Genomic DNA, 25,356 nt, shown 5'->3' with positions numbered 1-25,356 from the left:
GAGTCAGTGACCTGTTGACCTGAGACCACAGAATTACAACACACATTCTGACTGATGGCCTTACCTTCTCCTTCTCCATGTAGCAGAGAGATGGCCAACCCCATCCTAAAAGATAAAGAGAAACGTGACTTTTCTAGATGTGGTTTTCCCAGACAGATGAAACCTAGTTTAGAACTAAAAGCATCGTCTTACAGATTCAGACTAGATATTACTGACCTCTCTGTTCTCTCCCCCACCAGACTAGATATTACTGACCTCTCCTGCTCCCCACCAGACTAGATATTACTGACCTCTGACCCCAGCCAGACTAGATATTACTGACCTCTCCCCACCAGACTGTTCTCCCCACCAGACTAGATATTACTGACCTCTCTGCTCTCCCCACCAGACTAGATATTACTGACCTCTCCCCCCACCAGACTAGATATTACTCTCCCCCCACCAGACTAGATATTACTGACCTCTCTGCTCTCCCACCAGACTAGATATTACTGAGGCCTCTCTGCTCTCCCACCAGACTAGATATTACTGACCTCTCTGCTCCCCACCAGACTAGAATATTACTGACCTCTCTGCTCTCCCCACCAGACTAGATATTACTGACCTCTCTGCTCTCCACCAGACTAGATATTACTGACCTCTCTCTCCCCCCCACCAGACTAGATATTACTGACCTCTCTCCCCACAGACTAGATATTACTGACCTCTCTCCCCACCAGACTAGATATTACTGACCTCTCTCCCCAGACTAGATATTACTGCCTCTCTCCCCACCAGACTAGATATTACTGAGCCTCTCTGCTCCCCATCAGACTCAGATATTACTGACCTCTCTCCCATCAGACTAGATATTACTGACCTCTCTCCCCCACCAGACTAGATATTACTGACCTCTCCCCACAGACTAGATATTACTGACCTCTCTGCTCTCTCACCAGACTAGATATTACTGACCTCTCTGCTCATCAGATAGATATTACTGACCTCTCCCCCCACCAGACTAGATATTACTGACCTCTGCTCTCCCCACCAGACTAGATATTACTGACCTCTGACCCCACCAGACTAGATATTACTGACCTCTCTGCTCTCTCTCCCCACCAGACTAGATATTACTGACCTCTCTGCTCTCTCCCCACCAGACTAGATATTACTGACCTCATTGCTCTCCACCAGACTAGATATTACTGACCTCTGACCCCACCAGACTAGATATTACTGACCTCTGACCAGACTAGATATTACTGACCTCTCTGTTCTCTCTCCCCACCAGACTAGATATTACTGACCTCTCTGTTCTCTCTCCCCACCAGACTAGATATTACTGACCTCTCTCCCCATCAGACTAGATATTACTGACCTCTCTCCCCACCAGACTAGATATTACTGACCTCTCTCCCCATCAGACTAGATATTACTGACCTCTCTCCCCACCAGACTAGATATTACTGACCTCTGACCCCACCAGACTAGATATTACTGACCTCTGACCCCACCAGACTAGATATTACTGACCTCTCTCCCCCACCAGACTAGATATTTGACCTCTCTCCCCACCAGACTAGATATTACTGACCTCTCCCCCACAGACTAGAATTACTGACCTCTCTCCCCACCAGACTAGAATATTACTGACCTCTCTGCTCTCCCACCAGACTAGATATTACTGACCTCTCTGACCCCACCAGACTAGATATTACTGACCTCTCTCCCCCACCAGACTAGATATTACTGACCTCTCTCCCCACCAGACTAGATATTACTGACCTCTCTGCTCTCCCCACCAGACTAGATATTACTGACCTCTCTGCTCTCCCCACCAGACTAGATATTACTGACCTCTCTGCTCTCCCCACCAGACTAGATATTACTGACCTCTCTGCTCTCCACCAGACTAGATATTACTGACCTCTCTCCCCCACCAGACTAGATATTACTCTCCCCCTCTTCTTGACCTCCCCCCACCAGACTAGATATTACTGACCTCTCTCCCCACCAGACTAGATATTACTGACCTCTCTCCCCACCAGACTAGATATTACTGACCTCTCTGCTCTCCCCACCAGACTAGATATTACTGACCTCTCTGCTCCCCACCAGACTAGATATTACTGACCTCTCTGCTCTCCCCACCAGACTAGATATTACTGACCTCTGACCCCACCAGACTAGATATTACTGACCTCTGACCCCACCAGACTAGATATTACTGACCTCTCTCCCCACCAGACTAGATATTACTGACCTCTCTCCCCACCAGACTAGATATTACTGACCTCTCTCCCCCACCAGACTAGATATTACTGACCTCTCTGCTCTCCCCACCAGACTAGATATTACTGACCTCTCTGCTCTCCCCACCAGACTAGATATTACTGACCTCTCTGCTCTCCACCAGACTAGATATTACTGACCTCTCCCCCCACCAGACTAGATATTACTGACCTCTCCTCTCCACCAGACCTGACCCCCCCACCAGACTAGATATTACTGACCTCTCTCCCACCAGACTAGATATTACTGACCTCTCTGCTCTCCCCCACCAGACTAGATATTACTGACCTCTCTCCCCACCAGACCAGATATTACTGACCTCTCACCAGACTAGATATTACTGACCTCTCTCCCCCCACCAGACTAGATATTACTGACCTCTCTGCTCTCCCCACCAGACTAGATATTACTGACCTCTCTGCTCCCTGACCCCACCAGACTAGATATTACTGACCTCTCTCCCCATCAGACTAGATATTACTGACTCTCTCCCCACCAGACTAGATATTACTGACCTCTCCCCCACCAGACTAGATATTACTGACCTCTGACCCCACCAGACTAGATATTACTGACCTCTCCCCCACCAGACTAGATATTACTGACCTCTGACCCCACCAGACTAGATATTACTGACCTCTCTGCTCCCCCACCAGACTAGATATTACTGACCTCTCTCCCCCACCAGACTAGATATTACTGACCTCTGACCCCACCAGACTAGATATTACTGACCTCTCTGACCCCCACCAGACTAGATATTACTGACCTCTCTGCCCCCCACCAGACTAGATATTACTGACCTCTGCTCTCCCACCAGACTAGATATTACCAGACTAGATATCTCTGACCCCACCAGACTAGATACTGACCTCTCTGCTCTCCCCACCAGACTAGATATTACTGACCTCTCCCCCCACCAGACTAGATATTACTGACCTCTGCTGCTCTCCCCACCAGACTAGATATTACTGACCTCTCCTCCCCCACCAGACTAGATATTACTGACCTCTCTGCCTCCCCACCAGACTAGATATTACTGACCTCTCCTGACCCACCAGACTAGATATTACTGACCTCTCTGCTCTCCACCAGACTAGATATTACTGACCTCTCTGCTCTCCCAGCCAGACCAGATATTACTGACCTCTCTGCTCTCCCAGCCAGACCAGATATTACTGACCTCTCCCCACCAGACTAGATATTACTGACCTCTCTCCCCACCAGACTAGATATTACTGACCTCTCTCCCCACCAGACTAGATATTACTGACCTCTCTCCCCACCAGACTAGATATTACTGACCTCTCTCCCACCAGACTAGATATTACTGACCTCTCTGCTCTCTCCCCACCAGACTAGATATTACTGACCTCTCTCCCCACCAGACTAGATATTACTGACCTCTCTCCCCACCAGACTAGATATTACTGACCTCTCTGCTCTCTCCCCACCAGACTAGATATTACTGACCTCTCTGCTCTCTCCCCACCAGACTAGATATTACTGACCTCTCCCCCCACCAGACTAGATATTACTGACCTCTGCTCTCCCCACCAGACTAGATATTACTGACCTCTGACCCCACCAGACTAGATATTACTGACCTCTCTGCTCTCTCTCCCCACCAGACTAGATATTACTGACCTCTCTGCTCTCTCCCCACCAGACTAGATATTACTGACCTCATTGCTCTCCACCAGACTAGATATTACTGACCTCTGACCCCACCAGACTAGATATTACTGACCTCTCTGTTCTCTGACCCCACCAGACTAGATATTACTGACCTCTCTGTTCTCTCTCCCCACCAGACTAGATATTACTGACCTCTCTGTTCTCTCTCCCCACCAGACTAGATATTACTGACCTCTCTCCCCATCAGACTAGATATTACTGACCTCTCTCCCCACCAGACTAGATATTACTGACCTCTCTGCTCTCTCCCCACCAGACTAGATATTACTGACCTCTCACCCCACCAGACCAGATATTACTGACCTCTCCCCCACCAGACTAGATATTACTGACCTCTCCCCCCACCAGACTAGATATTACTGACCTCTCTCCCCCCCACCAGACTAGATATTACTGACCTCTGACCCCACCAGACTAGATATTACTGACCTCTGACCCCACCAGACTAGATATTACTGACCTCTCTCCCCACCAGACTAGATATTACTGACCTCTGCTCTCCCCACCAGACTAGATATTTTGACCTCTGACTAGATATTACTGACCTCTCCCCCCACCAGACTAGATATTACTGACCTCTCTCCCCACCAGACTAGATATTACTGACCTCTCCCCCCACCAGACTAGATATTACTGACCTCTCTGCTCTCCCCACCAGACTAGATATTACTGACCTCTCTGCTCTCCCCACCAGACTAGATATTACTGACCTCTCTGCTCTCCCCACCAGACTAGATATTACTGACCTCTCTGCTCTCCCACCAGACTAGATATTACTGACCTCTCTCCCCACCAGACTAGATATTACTGACCTCTCTCCCCACCAGACTAGATATTACTGACCTCTCTCCCCACCAGACTAGATATTACTGACCTCTCTCCCCATCAGACTAGATATTACTGACCTCTCTCCCCACCAGACCAGATATTACTGACCTCTCTGCTCTCCCCCCACCAGACTAGATATTACTGACCTCTGACCCCACCAGACTAGATATTACTGACCTCTCTCCCCACCAGACTAGATATTACTGACCTCTCTCCCCACCAGACTAGATATTACTGACCTCTCTGCTCTCCCACCAGACTAGATATTACTGACCTCTCCCCCCACCAGACTAGATATTACTGACCTCTCCCCACCAGACTAGATATTACTGACCTCTCTCCCCACCAGACTCTCCCTGCTCTCCCCACCAGACTAGATATTACTGACCTCTCTGCTCTCCCCACCAGACTAGATATTACTGACCTCTCTGCTCTCCCCACCAGACTAGATATTACTGACCTCTCTGCTCTCCACCAGACTAGATATTACTGACCTCTCTGCTCTCCCAGCCAGACCAGATATTACTGACCTCTCTCCCCACCAGACTAGATATTACTGACCTCTCTCCCCACCAGACTAGATATTACTGACCTCTCTCCCCACCAGACTAGATATTACTGACCTCTCTCCCCACCAGACTAGATATTACTGACCTCTCTGCTCTCCCCACCAGACTAGATATTACTGACCTCTGACCCCACCAGACTAGATATTACTGACCTCTCCCCACCAGACTAGATATTACTCCTCCCCCCCACCAGACTAGATATTACTGACCTCTCTGACTAGATATTACTGACCTCTCCCCCACCAGACTAGATATTACTGACCTCTCTGACCCTCTCCCCCACCAGACTAGATATTACTGACCTCTCCCCCACCAGACTAGATATTACTGACCTCTCTCCCCCCACCAGACTAGATATTACTGACCTCTGACCCCACCAGACTAGATATTACTGACCTCTCTGCTCTCCACCAGACTAGATATTACTGACCTCTCTGCCCCCCCACCAGACTAGATATTACTGACCTCTCTGCCCCACCAGACTAGATATTACTGACCTCTCCCCCACCACCAGACTGAATGTTACTGACCCCCCCCACCAGACTAGATATTACTGACCTCTCTGCTCTCCCCCCCAGACTAGATATTACCTCTCTGCTCTCTGCTCTCCCCACCAGACTAGATATTACTGACCTCTCTGCTCTCCCCCACCAGACTAGATATTACTGACCTCTCTGCTCTGACCTCTCCCCCCACCAGACTAGATATTACTGACCTCTCTGCTCTCCCCACCAGACTAGATATTACTGACCTCTCTGCCCCCCACCAGACTAGATATTACTGACCTCTCTGCCCCCCACCAGACTAGATATTACTGACCTCTCTGCTCTCTCCCCACCAGACTAGATATTACCCCTCTCCCCACCAGACTAGATATTACTGACCTCTCTGCTCTCCCACCAGACTAGATATTACTGACCTCTCTGCTCTCCCCACCAGACTAGATATTACTGACCTCTCTGCTCTAGATATTACTGACCTCCTGACCAGACTAGATATTACTGACCTCTCTCCCCACCAGACTAGATATTACTGACCTCTCCCCCCACCAGACTAGATATTACTGACCTCTCTGCTCCCCACCAGACTAGATATTACTGACCTCTCTGCTCTCCCACCAGACTAGATATTACTGACCTCTCTCCCCACCAGACTAGATATTACTGACCTCTGCTCCCCCACCAGACTAGATATTACTGACCTCTGCTGCTCCCCACCAGACTAGATATTACTGACCTCTCTCTCCCCACCAGACTAGATATTACTGACCTCTCTCCCCACCAGACTAGATATTACTGACCTCTCTGCTCTCATCAGACTAGATATTACCCACCAGACTAGATATTACTGACCTCTCTGCTCTCCCCACCAGACTAGATATTACTGACCTCTCTCCCCACCAGACTAGATATTACTGACCTCTCTGCTCTCCCCACCAGACTAGATATTACTGACCTCTCCCCCCACCAGACTAGATATTACTGACCTCTCCCCCACCAGACTAGATATTACTGACCTCTCTCCCCACCAGACTAGATATTACTGACCTCTCTGCTCTCCCCCCAGACTAGATATTACTGACCTCTCCCCCACCAGACTAGATATTACTGACCTCTCTGCTCTCCCCACCAGACTAGATATTACTGACCTCTCTGCTCTCCCCACCAGACTAGATATTACTGACCTCTCTGCTCTCCCCACCAGACTAGATATTACCCTCTCTGCTCTCCCACCAGACTAGATATTACTGACCTCTCTGCTCTCCCCACCAGACTAGATATTACTGACCTCTCTGCTCTCCCACCAGACTAGATATTACTGACCTCTCTGCCTCCACCAGACTAGATATTACTGCTGACCCCACCAGACCAGATATTACTGACCTCTCTCCCCACCAGACTAGATATTACTGACCTCTCTGCTCCCACCAGACTAGATATTACTGACCTCTCTCCCCACCAGACTAGATATTACTGACCTCTCTCCCCACCAGACTAGATATTACTGACCTCTCTCCCCACCAGACTAGATATTACTGACCTCTGACCCCACCAGACTAGATATTACTGACCTCTGACCCCACCAGACTAGATATTACTGACCTCTCTCCCCACCAGACTAGATATTACTGACCTCTCTCCCCATCAGACTAGATATTACTGACCTCTCCCCCCACCAGACTAGATATTACTGACCTCTGACCCCACCAGACTAGATATTACTGACCTCTGACCCCACCAGACTAGATATTACTGACCTCTCTCCCCACCAGACTAGATATTACTGACCTCTCTGCTCTCCCCCACCAGACTAGATATTACTGACCTCTCTGCTCTCCCCACCAGACTAGATATTACTGACCTCTGTCCCCACCAGACTAGATATTACTGACCTCTCTCCCCACCAGACTAGATATTACTGACCTCTCTCCCCACCAGACTAGATATTACTGACCTCTCTGCTCCCCACCAGACTAGATATTACTGACCTCTCTGCTCTCCCCACCAGACTAGATATTACTGACCTCTGCTCTCCCCACCAGACTAGATATTACTGACCTCTCTGCTCCCCACCAGACTAGATATTACTGACCTCTCTCCCCAGACTAGATATTACTGACCTCTCTCCCCACCAGACTAGATATTACTGACCTCTCTCTCCCCCCACCAGACTAGATATTACTGACCTCTGCTCCCCACCAGACTAGATATTACTGACCTCTCTGCTCTCCCCACCAGACTAGATATTACTGACCTCTGACCCCACCAGACTAGATATTACTGACCTCTGACCCCACCAGACTAGATATTACTGACCTCTCTGCTCTCTCTCCCCACCAGACTAGATATTACTGACCTCTCTGCTCTCCCACCAGACTAGATATTACTGACCTCTCCCCCACCAGACTAGATATTACTGACCTCTGCTCTCCCACCAGACTAGATATTACTGACCTCTGCTCCCCACCAGACTAGATATTACTGACCTCTCTGCCCCCACCAGACTAGATATTACTGACCAGACTAGATGACCTCTCTCCCCCCCACCAGACTAGATATTACTGACCTCTCTGCTCTCCCCACCAGACTAGATATTACTGACCTCTCTGCTCTCCCCACCAGACTAGATATTACTGACCTCTCTCCCCACCAGACGAGATATTACTGACCTCTCCCCACCAGACTAGATATTACTGACCTCTCTCCCCACCAGACTAGATATTACTGACCTCTCTGCTCTCCCCACCAGACTAGATATTACTGACCTCTCTGCTCTCTCCCCACCAGACTAGATATTACTGACCTCTCTCCCCACCAGACTAGATATTACTGACCTCTCTCCCCACCAGACTAGATATTACTGACCTCTCTCCCCACCAGACTAGATATTACTGACCTCTCTGCTCCCCCCACCAGACTAGATATTACTGACCTCTCTCTTCTCCCCCCACCAGACTAGATATTACTGACCTCTCTGCCTCCACCAGACTAGATATTACTGACCTCTCTGCTCTCCCCACCAGACTAGATATTACTGACCTCTCTGTTCTCTCCACCAGACTAGATATTACTGACCTCTCTCCCCACCAGACTAGATATTACTGACCTCTCTGCTCTCCCACCAGACTAGATATTACTGACCTCTGCTCTCCCACCAGACTAGATATTACTGACCTCTCTGCTCTCTCTCCCCACCAGACTAGATATTACTGACCTCTCTGCTCTCTCTCCCCACCAGACTAGATATTACTGACCTCTCTGCTCCCCACCAGACTAGATATTACTGACCTCTGACCCCACCAGACTAGATATTACTGACCTCTCTGCTCTCCCCACCAGACTAGATATTACTGACCTCTCTCCCCACCAGACTAGATATTACTGACCTCTCTCCCCACCAGACTAGATATTACTGACCTCTCTCCCCCACCAGACTAGATATTACTGACCTCTCTGCTCTCCCCACCAGACTAGATATTACCCTGACCCCACCAGACTAGATATTACTGACCTCTCTCCCCACCAGACTAGATATTACTGACCTCTCTCCCCACCAGACTAGATATTACTGACCTCTCTCCCCACCAGACTAGATATTACTGACCTCTCTCCCCACCAGACTAGATATTACTGACCTCTCTCCCCACCAGACTAGATATTACTGACCTCTCTGCTCTCTCCCCACCAGACTAGATATTACTGACCTCTCTAGATATTACTGACCTCTCCCCCCACCAGACTAGATATTACTGACTCTCTCCCCACCAGACTAGATATTACTGACCTCTCTGACCCCACCAGACTAGATATTACTGACCTCTCTGCTCCCCCACCAGACTAGATATTACTGACCTCTCTCTCTCCCCACCAGACTAGATATTACTGACCTCTCTGCCCCACCAGACTAGATATTACTGACCTCTCTGCTCCCACCAGACTAGATATTACTGACCTCTCCCCACCAGACTAGATATTACTGACCTCTCTGATATTACTCTCTCTCCCACCAGACTAGATATTACTGACCTCTCTGTTCTCTGACTCTCCCTCACCAGACTAGATATTACTGACCTCTCTCTCCCCACCAGACTAGATATTACTGACCTCTGCTCTGCTCCCACCAGACTAGATATTACTGACCTCTCTGCTCTCCCCACCAGACTAGATATTACTGACCTCTCTCCCCACCAGACTAGATATTACTGACCTCTCCCCCCACCAGACTAGATATTACTGACCTCTCTCCCCACCAGACTAGATATTACTGACCTCTCTCCCCATCAGACTAGATATTACTGACCTCTCTCCCCACCAGACCAGATATTACTGACCTCTCTCCCCATCAGACTAGATATTACTGACCTCTCTCCCCACCAGACCAGATATTACTGACCTCTCTGCTCTCTCCCCACCAGACTAGATATTACTGACCTCTGACCCCACCAGACTAGATATTACTGACCTCTGACCCCACCAGACTAGATATTACTGACCTCTCTCCCCACCAGACTAGATATTACTGACCTCTCTGCTCTCCCCACCAGACTAGATATTACTGACCTCTCCCCCCACCAGACTAGATATTACTGACCTCTCCCCCACCAGACTAGATATTACTGACCTCTCTCCCACCAGACTAGATATTACTGACTGACTAGATATTACTGACCTCTGCTCTCCCACCAGACTAGATATTACTGACCTCTCTGCTCTCCCCACCAGACTAGATATTACTGACCTCTCTGCTCTCCCCACCAGACTAGATATTACTGACCTCTCTGACTAGATATTACTGACCTCTCCCCCCCACCAGACCAGATATTACTGACCTCTCTCCCCACCAGACTAGATATTACTGACCTCTCCCCACCAGACTAGACTGACCTCTCCTCCACCAGACTAGATTTACTGACCTCTCTCCCACCAGACTAGATATTACTGACCTCTCTCCCCACCAGACTAGATATTACTGACCTCTGACCCCCCACCAGACTAGATATTACTGACCTCTGCCCCCACCAGACTAGATATTACTGACCTCTCTGCTCCCCACCAGACTAGATATTACTGACCTCTCTCCCCACCAGACTAGATATTACTGACCTCTCTCCCCACCAGACTAGATATTACTGACCTCTCCCCCCCACCAGACTAGATATTACTGACCTCTCTGACCCCACCAGACTAGATATTACTGACCTCTGACCCCACCAGACTAGATATTACTGACCTCCTCCCCACCAGACTAGATATTACTGACCTCTCTCCCCACCAGACTAGATATTACTGACCTCTCTGCCCCCCACCAGACTAGATATTACTGACCTCTCTCCCCACCAGACTAGATATTACTGACCTCTGCTCTCCCCACCAGACTAGATATTACCCTGCTCTCCCCACCAGACTAGATATTACTGACCTCTCTGCTCTCCCACCAGACTAGATATTACTGACCTCTGCTCTCCCACCAGACTAGATATTACTGACCTCTCTGCCTCCACCAGACTAGATATTACTGACCTCTCCCCCACCAGACTAGATATTACTGACCTCTCTGCCTCCACCAGACTAGATATTACTGACCTCTGCTCCCCCACCAGACTAGATATTACTGACCTCTGCTCCCCCACCAGACTAGATATTACTGACCTCTCTGACCCCACCAGACTAGATATTACTGACCTCTCTGCTCTCCCACCAGACTAGATATTACTGACCTCTCTGCCCCCCACCAGACTAGATATTACTGACCTCTCTGCTCTCCCCCACCAGACTAGATATTACTGACCTCTCTGCTCTCCCCACCAGACTAGATATTACTGACCTCTCTGCTCTCCCCCCACCAGACTAGATATTACTGACCTCTCTCTCCCCACCAGACTAGATATTACTGACCTCTCTGCTCTCCACCAGACTAGATATTACTGACCTCTCCCCCACCAGACTAGATATTACTGACCTCTCCCCCACCAGACTAGATATTACTGACCTCCTCCCCCACCAGACTAGATATTACTGACCTCTGCCTCTCCCACCAGACTAGATATTACTGACCTCTCTGCCCCACCAGACTAGATATTACTGACCTCTCCCCCCACTAGATATTACAGACTAGATATTACTGACTGCTCTCCCCCACCAGACTAGATATTACTGACCTCTCTGACCCCACCAGACTAGATATTACTGACCCTGACCCCACCAGACTAGATATTACTGACCTCTCTCCCCCACCAGACTAGATATTACTGACCTCTCTGCTCTCCCCACCAGACTAGATATTACTGACCTCTCCCCCCCACCAGACTAGATATTACTGACCTCTCTGCTCTCCCCACCAGACTAGATATTACTGACCTCTCTGCTCTCCCCCCACCAGACTAGATATTACTGACCTCTCTCCCCCACCAGACTAGATATTACTGACCTCTCTGCTCTCCCCACCAGACTAGATATTACTGACCTCTCTGCTCTCCCCCACCAGACTAGATATTACTGACCTCTCTGACCCCACCAGACTAGATATTACTGACCTCTCCCACCAGACTAGATATTACCCCAGACTAGATATTACTGACCTCTCTCCCTCCCCACCAGACTAGATATTACTGACCTCTCCCCACCAGACTAGATATTACTGACCTCTCTCCCCACCAGACTAGATATTACTGACCTCTCCCCACCAGACTAGATATTACTGACCTCTGCCCCACCAGACTAGATATTACTGACCTCTCTCCCCCCACCAGACTAGATATTACTGACCTCTCTCTCTCTCCCCCACCAGACTAGATATTACTGACCTCTCTCCCACCAGACTAGATATTACCCCACCCAGACTAGATATTACTGACCTCTCTGCTCTCCCACCAGACTAGATATTACTGACCTCTCTGCTCTCCCCACCAGACTAGATATTACTGACCTCCCACCAGACTAGATATTACTGACCTCTCTGACTAGATATTACTGACCTCTCTCCCCACCAGACTAGATATTACTGACCTCTCTGACCCCCACCAGACTAGATATTACTGACCTCTCTCCTCACCAGACTAGATATTACTGACCTCTCTGCTCTCTCCCCACCAGACTAGATATTACTGACCTCTCTGCTCTCCCCACCAGACTAGATATTACTGACCTCTGACCCCACCAGACTAGATATTACTGACCTCTGTTCTCCCCACCAGACTAGATATTACTGACCTCTCTGCCCACCAGACTAGATATTACTGACCTCTCCCCCCCACCAGACTAGATATTACTGACCTCTGACCCACCAGACTAGATATTACTGACCTCTCTCCCCACCAGACTAGATATTACTGACCTCCTGACCCCCACCAGACTAGATATTACTGACCTCTCTGCTCTCTCCCCACCAGACTAGATATTACTGACCTCTGACCCCACCAGACTAGATATTACTGACCTCTCTGCTCTCCCCACCAGACTAGATATTACTGACCTCTCTGCTCTCCCCACCAGACTAGATATTACTGACCTCTCTGCTCTCCCCACCAGACTAGATATTACTGACCTCTGCTCTCCCCACCAGACTAGACTACCAGACTAGATTACTGACCTCTGACCCCACCAGACTAGATATTACTGACCTCTGTTTACTGACCTCTCCCCCACCAGACTAGATATTACTGACCTCTCTGCTCTCCCCACCAGACTAGATATTACTGACCTCTCTCCCCACCAGACTAGATATTACTGACCTCTCTGCTCTCCCCACCAGACTAGATATTACTGACCTCTCTGCTCTCTCCCCACCAGACTAGATATTACTGACCTCTCTGCTCTCCCCACCAGACTAGATATTACTGACCTCTCTGCTCTCCCACCAGACTAGATATTACTGACCTCTCTCCCCACCAGACTAGATATTACTGACCTCTCTGCTCTCCACCAGACTAGATATTACTGACCTCTCTCCCCACCAGACTAGATATTACTGACCTCTCTCCCCACCAGACTAGATATTACTGACCTCTCTCCCCACCAGACTAGATATTACTGACCTCTCTGCTCTCTCCCCACCAGACTAGATATTACTGACCTCTCTGCTCCCCCACCAGACTAGATATTACTGACCTCTCTGCTCTCTCCCCACCAGACTAGATATTACTGACCTCTGACCCCACCAGACTAGATATTACTGACCTCTCTGCTCTCCCCACCAGACTAGATGTTACTGACCTCTCCCCCCACCAGACTAGATATTACTGACCTCTCTGCTCTCCCACCAGACTAGATATTACTGACCTCTCTCCCCACCAGACTAGATATTACTGACCTCTCTGCTCTCCCCACCAGACTAGATATTACTGACCTCTCCCCCACCAGACTAGATATTACCAGACTAGATATTACTGACCTCTGTTCCCCACCAGACTAGATATTACTGACCTCTCTGCTCCCCACCAGACTAGATATTACTGACCTCTCTGCTCCCCACCAGACTAGATATTACTGACCTCTCTGTTCCCCCCCACCAGACTAGATATTACTGACCTCTCTGCCCCACCAGACTAGATATTACTGACCTCTCTCCCACCAGACTAGATATTACTGACCTCTGACCCCACCAGACTAGATATTACTGACCTCTCTGACCCCACCAGACTAGATATTACTGACCTCTCTCCCCACCAGACTAGATATTACTGACCTCTCTCCCCCACCAGACTAGATATTACTGACTAGACTATATTACTGACCTCTCTGCTCTCTCTCCCCACCAGACTAGATATTACTGACCTCTCTGCTCTCTCCCCACCAGACTAGATATTACTGACCTCATTGCTCTCCACCAGACTAGATATTACTGACCTAGATATTACTGACCTCTGTCCCCACCAGACTAGATATTACTGACCTCTCTGCTCTCCCCACCAGACTAGATATTACTGACCTCTCTGCTCTCCCCACCAGACTAGATATTACTGACCTCTCCCCCCACCAGACTAGATATTACTGACCTCTGCTCTCCCCACCAGACTAGATATTACTGACCTCTCTGCTCTCCCCACCAGACTAGATATTACTGACCTCTCTGCTCTCCCCACCAGACTAGATATTACTGACCTCTCTGCTCTCCCACCAGACTAGATATTACTGACCTCTCTCCCCACCAGACTAGATATTACTGACCTCTCTGCTCCCCACCAGACTAGATATTACTGACCTCTCTGCTCCCCCACCAGACTAGATATTACTGACCTCTCTGTTCTCCCCCCACCAGACTAGATATTACTGACCTCTGCTCCCCACCAGACTAGATATTACTGACCTCTCTCCCCCACCAGACTAGATATTACTGACCTCTCTCCCCACCAGACTAGATATTACTGACCTCTCTGCCCCCCACCAGACTAGATATTACTGACCTCTCTGCTCTCTCCCCACCAGACTAGATATTACTGACCTCTCTGCTCTCCCCACCAGACTAGATATTACTGACCTCTGACCCCACCAGACTAGATATTACTGACCTCTCTCCCCACCAGACTAGATATTACTGACCTCTCTAGATATTACTGACCTCTCTCCCCACCAGACTAGATATTACTGACCTCTCTGCTCCCCACCACCAGACTAGATATTACTGACCTCTCTCCCCACCAGACTAGATATTACTGACCTCTCTGACTAGATATTACTCTCTCCCCACCAGACTAGATATTACTGACCTCTGACCCCACCAGACTAGATATTACTGACCTCTCTGACTAGATATTACTGACCTCTCTCACCAGACTAGATATTACTGACCTCTCTAGATCTCCCCACCAGACTAGATATTACTGACCTCTCCCCCACCAGACTAGATATTACTGACCTCTCCCACCAGACTCTGACCACCAGACTAGATATTACTGACCTCTCTCCCCACCAGACTAGATATTACTGACCTCTCTGCTCTCCCCACCAGACTAGATATTACTGACCTCTCTGCTCTCTCTCCCCACCAGACTAGATATTACTGACCTCTCTGCTCTCCCCACCAGACTAGATATTACTGACCTCTCTGTTCTCTCTCCCCACCAGACTAGATATTACTGACCTCTCTGTTCTCTCTCCCCACCAGACTAGATATTACTGACCTCTGCTCTCCCCACCAGACTAGATATTACTGACCTCTCTCCCCACCAGACTAGATATTACTGACCTCTCCCCCCACCAGACTAGATATTACTGACCTCTCTGCTCTCCCCACCAGACTAGATATTACTGACCTCTCTGCTCTCCCCACCAGACTAGATATTACTGACCTCTCTGCCTCCACCAGACTATATTACTGATATTACTGACCTCTGCTGCTCTCCCCACCAGACTAGATATTACTGACCTCTCTGCTCTCCCCACCAGACTAGATATTACTGACCTCTCTCCCACCAGACTAGATATTACTGACCTCTCTGACTAGATATTATCCTCCACCAGACTAGATATTACTGACCTCTCTCCCCACCAGACTAGATATTACTGACCTCTCTGCTCTCCCCACCAGACTAGATATTACTGACCTCTCCCCCCACCAGACTAGATATTACTGACCTCTCCCCCCACCAGACTAGATATTACTGACCTCTCTGCTCTCCACCAGACTAGATATTACTGACCTCTCTGCTCTCCCACCAGACTAGATATTACTGACCTCTCTGCTCTCCCCCCACCAGACTAGATATTACTGACCTCTCTAGATATTACTGACCTCTCTGCCACCAGACTAGATATTACTGACCTCTGCTCTCCCCACCAGACTAGATATTACTGACCTCTCTGCTCTCCCCACCAGACTAGATATTACTGACCTCTCCCCCACCAGACTAGATATTACTGACCTCTCTGCTCTCCCCACCAGACTAGATATTACTGACCTCTCTCTCCCCACCAGACTAGATATTACTGACCTCTCTGCTCCCACCAGACTAGATATTACTGACCTCTCTCCCCACCAGACTAGATATTACTGACCTCTCTCCCACCAGACTAGATATTACTGACCTCTCTGCCCCACCAGACTAGATATTACTGACCTCTCCCCCCACCAGACTAGATATTACTGACCTCTCTCCCCCACCAGACTAGATATTACTGACTCTCTGCTCTCCCCACCAGACTAGATATTACTGACCTCTCTGACTCCCACCAGACTAGATATTACTGACCTCTCTGCTCTCCACCAGACTAGATATTACTGACCTCTCTGCCCCACCAGACTAGATATTACTGACCTCTCTCCCCACCAGACTAGATATTACTGACCTCTCTCCCCACCAGACTAGATATTACTGACCTCTCTCCCCACCAGACTAGATATTACTGACCTCTCCCCCACCAGACTAGATATTACTGACCTCTCTGCTCTCCCCACCAGACTAGATATTACTGACCTCTCTGCTCTCCACCAGACTAGATATTACTGACCTCTCCCCCCACCAGACTAGATATTACTGACCTCTCTGCTCTCTCCCCACCAGACTAGATATTACTGACCTCTCCCCCCACCAGACTAGATATTACTGACCTCTGCTCTCTCCCCACCAGACTAGATATTACTGACCTCTCCCCACCAGACTAGATATTACTGACCTCTGCTCTCCTCCCACCAGACTAGATATTACTGACCTCTCTGCTCCCCACCAGACTAGATATTACTGACCTCTCTGCCCCACCAGACTAGATATTACTGACCTCTCTGCTCTCCCACCAGACTAGATATTACTGACCTCTCTGATGTGCTCTCCCCACCAGACTAGATATTACCCCGACCTCTCTGCTCTCCCCACCAGACTAGATATTACTGACCTCTCTGCTCTCCACCAGACTAGATATTACTGACCTCTGACCCCCCCAGACCAGATATTACTGACCTCTCTGCTCTCCACCAGACTAGATATTACTGACCTCTCTGCTCTCCCCACCAGACTAGATATTACTGACCTCTCTGCTCTCCCCACCAGACTAGATATTACTGACCTCTCTGCTCTCCCCACAGACTAGAATGTTACTGACCTCTCTAGATATTACTGACTCCCCCACCAGACTAGATATTACTGACCTCTCTGCTAGCTCCCCTGCTCTCCCCACCAGACTAGATATTACTGACCTCTCTGCTCTCCCCACCAGACTATATTACTGACCTCTCTACCCACCAGACTAGATATTACTGACCTCTCTGCTCCACCAGACTAGATATTACTGACCTCTCCCCCACTAGATATTGCAGACTAGATATTACTGACCTCTCCCCCACCAGACTAGATATTACTGACCTCTCCCCACCAGACTAGATATTACTGACCTCTGACCCACCAGACTAGATATTACTGACCTCTCTGACCCCCCACCAGACTAGAATTACTGACCTCTCCCCACCAGACTAGATATTACTGACCTCTCCCCCACCAGACTAGATATTACTGACCTCTCCCCCCACCAGACTAGATATTACTGACCTCTCTGCTCTCCCCACCAGACTAGATATTACTGACCTCTCTGCTCTCTCCCCACCAGACTAGATATTACTGACCTCTCCCCCCACCAGACTAGATATTACTGACCTCTGACCCCCCCAGACCAGATATTACTGACCTCTCTGCTCTCCCCACTCTACCGATGCGATGGACGTAGTTTTGCTTCTCATCTGGCAGAGTCACGTTGATCACTGGAACACATTGATCAGGGTCAACATGGATTAAAAAGCAACAGGACGACTTGGACCTGAAAAGGAGGTTATATCTGTGTGTGTTAATCTCATGGTCTGTGTGTTAATCTCATGGTCTGTGTTGTGTTAATCTCATGGTCTGTGTCTGTGTTAATCTCATGGTCTGTGTCTGTGTTAATCTCATGGTCTGTGTCTGTGTTAATCTCATGGTCTGTCTCTGTGTTAATCTCATGGTCTGTGTCTGTGTTAATCTCATGGTCTGTGTTGTGTTTCTGTGTTAATCTCATGGTCTGTGTCTGTGTTAATCTCATGGTCTGTGTGTCTGTGTTAATCTCATGGTCTGTGTCAATCTCATGGTCTGTGTCTGTGTTAATCTCATGGTCTGTGTTAATCTGTGTCTGTCTCTGGTCTGTGGTCTGTGTCTGTGTTAATCTCATGGTCTGTGTTGTGTGTCTGTGTTAATCTCATGGTCTGTGTTAATCTCATGGTCTGTGGTGTTAATCTCATGGTCTGTGTCTGTGTTAATCTCATGGTCTGTGTTGTGTGTCTGTGTTAATCTCATGGTCTGTGTTGTGTGTCTGTGTTAATCTCATGGTCTGTGTTAATCTCATGGTCTGTGTGTTAATCTCACCGTAGGGGACTCCGTGGATGTCATGCCCCTGGCCCCACGTCTGTACAGATCAAAAACTTCACTTCCTGTTTCTGTAAGAGATACAGGAAGTCAATATCATATTTGATGCTGTTGCTGAAAACAGAATAGAAAATAAAAGTGTAAAATAGGAAGTGTTTTATTTTATTTATTTTCCTGTGAGAGACATTTATGAGGAACAGCTGGGGTCCCACTGCCAACCATACCTCTAATCATGTCTACATCCCACATGGCCGCCTGTTCCCCCCCGCTCCAGGTCAGGTAGTGCCCCCGCTCCAGAGTAGTGCCCCGTGCCCCCCGGCTCCCAGAGTAGTGCCCGGTCATATCCGCCCGTGGCTAAGTTCCCCGGTCATATCCGCCAGTGGCTAAGTGAGGCCACGTCCGCCAGTGGCTAAGTGAGGCCCACGTCCATGTCTTCAAAGTGAAACCACGTCCCGCCAGTGGCTAAGTGAGGCCACGTCCCGCCAGTGGCTGGTGGTCACGTCCCGCCCGTGGCTGGTGAGGTCACGTCCGCCCGTGGCTAAGTGAGGCCGCGTCCCGCCCACGTGGCTAAGTGAGGTGCACGTCCCGTCAGTGGCTAAGTGAACGTCCCGCCCGTGGCTAAGTGAGGCCACGTCCCGCCCGTGGCTAAGTGGAGCCACGTCCCCGCCCGTGGCTAGAGTGAGGCCACGTCCCGCCCAGTGGCTAAGTGAGGTCACGTCCCGCCCGTGGCTAAGTGAGGTCACGTCCGCCCGTGGCTAAGTGAGGTCACGTCCCGCCCGTGGCTAAGTGAGGTCACGTCCGCCCGTGGCTAAGTGAGGTCACGTCCCGCCACGTGGCTAAAAGTGAGGTCACGTCCCAGCCCGTGGCTAAGTGAGGTCACGTCCGTCAGTGGCTAAGTGAGGCTGCTGACCCGCCCAGTGGCTAAGTGAGGTCATTTGTCCGCCGTGGCTGGAGACAGTCCGCCAGGAAAGTGAGGTCACGTCCGCCCTGGACCTAATGGAGGAGGGACAGGTAAAACCACGCCCTTGGCTAGTAGTGAGTCCGTACAGTGGTAGTATTCTAACTCCCTCCTCCTGTACTAAGTGAAGAACTGATCCATGTTGTAGTATTGTAGTATTTATGTAGTACAGTATTCTAACTCACCTCCTCCTGTACTAGTGAGGTCATCCAGTGGCTAATAGTATTGACCTGTGAATCGGTCCAGATTGGTTTGCCCTCCTGTGGGCTTCCGGTCACCATGGAGACAGACACAGGAAGCTGGTGGTTTTTCACCTCCTAATGGACTAGGGGACAGGGTAAAACACACCATCCTGTGTATTGCTTGAGTATTTATGTAGTACAGTGGTAGTATTCTAATTCACCTCCTCCCTGTACTATGAAGTACTGCTCCATGTTGTAGTATTGTAGTATTTATGTAGTACAGTTGTAGTATTCTAACTCACCTCCTCCCTGTACTATGAAGAACTGATCCATGTTGTAGTATTGTAGTATTTATGTAGTACAGTTGTAGTATTCTAACTCACCTCCTCCCTGTACTATGAAGAACTGATCCATGTTGTAGTATTGTAGTATTTATGTAGTACAGTATTCTAACTCACCTCCTCCCTGTACCATGAAGTACTGCTCCATGTTGTAGTAGTATTTATGTAGTACAGTAGTAGTATTCTAACTCACCTCCCCCCTGTACGATGAAGTACTGCTCCATGTTATTAGTAGTCATTTGCCTTAGTACGGTGGTAGATCTAATTCACCTCCCCTGTACGATGAAGTTTTTGCTCCATGTTGTAGTAGTATTTATGTGAGTACAGTATTCTCATATACATCCTCCCTGTACTATAGTACTGCTCCATGTTGAAGTTGTGGTATTTAAATAGTACAGTGGTAGTAATCTAACTAGCCTCCTCCCTGTACTATAGTACTGTTGCTCCATGTTGTAGTATTTATGTAATATAGTATTAGTATTCTAACTGACCCACTCCCTGTACTATGAAGTACTTCTCCATGTTGTAGTATTGTAGTATTTATGTAGTACAGTATTCTAACTCACCTCCTCCCTGTACTATAGTACTGCTCCATGTTGAAGTATTGTAGTATTTAAATAGTACAGTAGTAGTAATCTAACTGCCTCCTCCCTGTACTATGAAGTGCTGCTCCATGTTGTAGTATAGTAGTAAGTAATGTGACCCACTCCCTGTACTGTGGAAGTGCTGCTCCATGTTGTAGTATTTGTAACTTAGTACAGTAGTAGTATTTCTAACTCACCTCCTCCCTGTACTATGAAGTACTGCTCCATGTTGTAGTATTTATGTAGTATAGTAGTAGTATTCTAACTGACCACTCCTGTACTATGAAGTACTTCTCCATGTTGTAGTATTGTGTATTTATGTAGTACACGGTAGTAGTATTCTAACTCACCTCCTCCTGTACGATGAAGTACTGCTCCATGTTGTCACAGTCGATCTTGGTCCGACAGAAGATGATGGCCTGGTCCATGTTGTGTTCCCTGATGGCTCTGATGGTGTACTCCCCCTTCAAGATCTTGATGGCCTCAGACCACATCTCTACACACACACACACACACACACACAGTAACAGGTCAGACCATAGCCTTACGCTAGAAAACAACAGGACATTACAATGTAATATCAGGGCTCCCCCTTTGACCAGTGCCCTATATAGTGCACTACTTTGACCAGGGCCCCTATATAGTGCATCACTTTGACCAGGGCCCCTATATAGTGCACTACTTTAACCAGGGCCCCTAAATAGTGCACTACTTTAACCAGGACCCCTATATAGTGCATCACTTTGACCAGGGCCCCTATATAGTGCACTACTTTAACCAGAGACCCTATATAGTGCATCACTTTGACCAGGGCCCCTATATAGTGCACTACTTTAACCAGGGCCCCTATATAGTACTACTTTAACCAGGGCCCCCTATATAGTGCACTAACTTTGACCAGGGCCCCTATAGTGCACTACTTTGACCAGGGGTGCCTCTTTGACCAGCAGTGCACTACTTTGACAGAGACTTGGACTAGGCCCTATATAGTGCACTACTTTAAATCAGAGCCCCTATATAGATTACTAAACGGCCAGGGGCCCCTATATAACTACTTTGACCTAGGGCCCCTATAGTGCACTACTTTGACCAGAGGCCCCTATATAGTGCACTACTTTGACCCAGAGATTTCTTATGGTACTACTTTGACCCAGGGCCCTATATAGTGCACTACTTTAACCAGGGCCCCTATATAGTGCACTACTTCCAACAGAGGCCCCTATATAGTGCACTACTTTGACCAGAGACCTATATAGTGCACTACTTTCACCAGGATACTTTAGAAACAAGGTGCCATTTGGGATGGAGGCTTTATGCAGGGGTCAGTCTGACCTGAGCTGTTGGCTCCTGGTCTGGTGTTGTCTTTAGCATGGACCTCATCAGTCTGAAACACACAGGAGAGGAGGAAGGAGAGGAGAGAGGGAGGAGGAAGGAGAGGAGAGAGAGAGAGGAGAGAAAGGAGGGAGGAGAAAGGAGAGAAGGAGGAACGAGAGGAGAGAAGGAGGAACGAGAGGAGGGAGGAGAGAAAGGAAAGAGAAACGAGAGGAGGAGGAAGGAGGGAAAGGAGGAGGAAAGAGAGGAAGGAGGAATTAGAGTATTAAAATAAGACGGAGAGAACCCATAAGGGTTCATGCTCTCAGAAGATACCGAACATCCTCTACCTCAGGGTTTCCTAAACTCAGGTCTGGGGCTCCCCTGGGTACACCTTCTGATCTTTCAACTATACAGTTGATTTAAATAACTAACACATCAAGCTTTGATTATTTAAAATCAGCTGTGTAATTCCTAAAAACCAAAGGTGCACCCTGGGTCCCAGGCCCGAGTTTGGGAAGCCCCCTGCTCTACTCAACTCTATGGTGACCCCTGATCAAACCAGAAGTGCTTCTATTCTCTGACCCCAGACTGACCAGGAAGTAGTTCTATTCTCTGACCCCAGACTGACCAGGAAGTGGTTCTATTCTCTGACCCCAGACTGACCAGGAAGTGGTTCTATTCACTCTGACCCCAGACTGACCAGGAAGTGGTTCTATTCACTCTGACCCCAGACTGACCAGGATGTGGTTCTATTCACTCTGACCCCAGACTGACCAGGATGTGGTTCTATTCACTCTGACCAGGATGTGGTTCTATTCACTCTGACCCCAGACTGACCAGGAAGTAGTTCTATTCTCTGACCCCAGACTGACCAGGAAGTGGTTCTATTCACTCTGACCCCAGACTGACCAGGATATGGTTCTATTCACTCTGACCCCAGACTGACCAGGATGTGGTTCTATTCACTCTGACCAGGATGTGGTTCTATTCACTCTGACCCCAGACTGACCAGGATGTGGTTCTATTCACTCTGACCCCAGACTGACCAGGAAGTGGTTCTATTCACTCTGACCAGGATGTGGTTCTATTCACTCTGAACCCAGACTGACCAGGATGTGGTTCTTGCGGTCGAGGCGTTCCCAGCTGCGGTCGTGTTTAGGGTTGACAGGTACGACCACGTGATGTACGGTCTCAGGGACAGAATCCTCTCCCTTCAGGTCACCCAGGTGGGGAAGTGCATGATCCTCTCTGACAGCTTCTTTACGTCGAAGGAGTGGAGAGTCGCTGAGCAGGCGATGACCTGGTACAGAGAGAGGAATAACAGAGTAATATATAGGATCAGACAGACACTAGGGGAATAACAGAGTAATATATAGGTTCAGACAGACACTAGGGGTATAACAGAGTAATATATAGGACCAGACAGACACTAGGGGAATAACAGAGTAATATATAGGACCAGACAGACACTAAGGGAATAACAGAGCAATATATAAGTTCAGACAGACAGACACTAGGGGAATAACAGAGTAATATATAGGATCAGACAGACACTAGGGAATAACAGAGCAATATATAGGACCAGACAGACACTAGGGGAATAACAGTAATATATAGGATCAGACAGACACTAGGAGTATAACAGAGTAATATATAGGATCAGACAGACAGACACTAGGGAATAACAGAGTAATATATGAGTTCAGACAAACACTAGGGAATCAGACAGACACTAGGGGAATAACAGAGTAATATATAGGATCAGACAGACACTAGGAGTATAACAGAGTAATATATAGGATCAGACGAACACTAGGGGAATAACAGAGTAATATATAGGATCAGACAGACACTAGGGAATAACAGAGTAATATATAGGATCAGACAGACACTAGGGGAATAACAGAGTAATATATAGGATCAGACAGACACTAGGGGAATAACAGAGTAATATATAGGATCAGACAGACACTAGGGGAATAACAGAGTAATATATAGGATCAGACAGACACTAGGGGAATAACAGAGTAATATATAGGTTCAGACAGACACTAGGGGTATAACAGAGTAATATATAGGACCAGACAGACACTAAGGGAATAACAGAGCAATATATAAGTTCAGACAGACAGACACTAGGGGAATAACAGAGTAATATATAGGATCAGACAGACACTAGGGGAATAACAGAGCAATATATAGGACCAGACAGACACTAGGGGAATAACAGTAATATATAGGATCAGACAGACACTAGGAGTATAACAGAGTAATATATAGGATCAGACAGACAGACACTAGGGGAATAACAGAGTAATATATAGGTTCAGACAAACACTAGGGGAATCAGACAGACACTAGGGGAATAACAGAGTAATATATAGGATCAGACAGACACTAGGAGTATAACAGAGTAATATATAGGATCAGACAGACACTAGGGGAATAACAGAGTAATATATAGGATCAGACAGACACTAGGGGAATAACAGAGTAATATATAGGATCAGACAGACACTAGGGGAATAACAGAGTAATATATAGGATCAGACAGACACGGGGAATAACAGAGTAATATATAGGTTCAGACAGACACTAGGGGTATAACAGAGTAATATATAGGATCAGACAGACACTAGGGGAATAACAGAGTAATATATAGGTTCAGACAGACACTAGGGGTATAACAGAGTAATATATAGGATCAGACAGACACGGGGAATAACAGAGTAATATATAGGTTCAGACAGACACTAGGGGTATAACAGAGTAATATATAGGATCAGACAGAC

General features: G+C 48.1%; 1 protein-coding gene and 1 long non-coding RNA gene across 2 annotated transcripts; both read right to left on the bottom strand.

The window, feature by feature from the left end:
* Positions 1–63: 63 nt before the first annotated feature.
* Positions 64–19,207, bottom strand: LOC135566829 (uncharacterized). Its single transcript, XR_010462193.1, has 3 exons — positions 19,186–19,207; positions 18,482–18,554; positions 64–105 (listed from the first exon to the last, which is right to left on the bottom strand). It is a non-coding gene; the product is annotated as an uncharacterized LOC135566829 (long non-coding RNA).
* Positions 19,208–19,619: 412 nt separating this feature from the next.
* On the bottom strand, positions 19,620–23,864 carry LOC135566828 (ATP-dependent RNA helicase Ddx1-like; the record flags this gene model as incomplete). Its single annotated transcript, XM_065014430.1, has 4 exons — positions 19,620–19,940; positions 21,601–21,746; positions 22,583–22,634; positions 23,674–23,864. Coding segments are annotated over 4 exons (710 nt in total), but the record flags the coding sequence as incomplete, so codon positions are not given.
* Between the last annotated feature and the right edge of the window lie 1,492 nt (positions 23,865–25,356).

The sequence above is a fragment of the Oncorhynchus nerka genome, unplaced genomic scaffold (genome assembly GCF_034236695.1).
Source record: "Oncorhynchus nerka isolate Pitt River unplaced genomic scaffold, Oner_Uvic_2.0 unplaced_scaffold_3181, whole genome shotgun sequence".
In the NCBI taxonomy this organism is placed as follows: domain Eukaryota; kingdom Metazoa; phylum Chordata; class Actinopteri; order Salmoniformes; family Salmonidae; genus Oncorhynchus; species Oncorhynchus nerka.
This window is presented reverse-complemented; position numbering and strand designations above follow the sequence as displayed.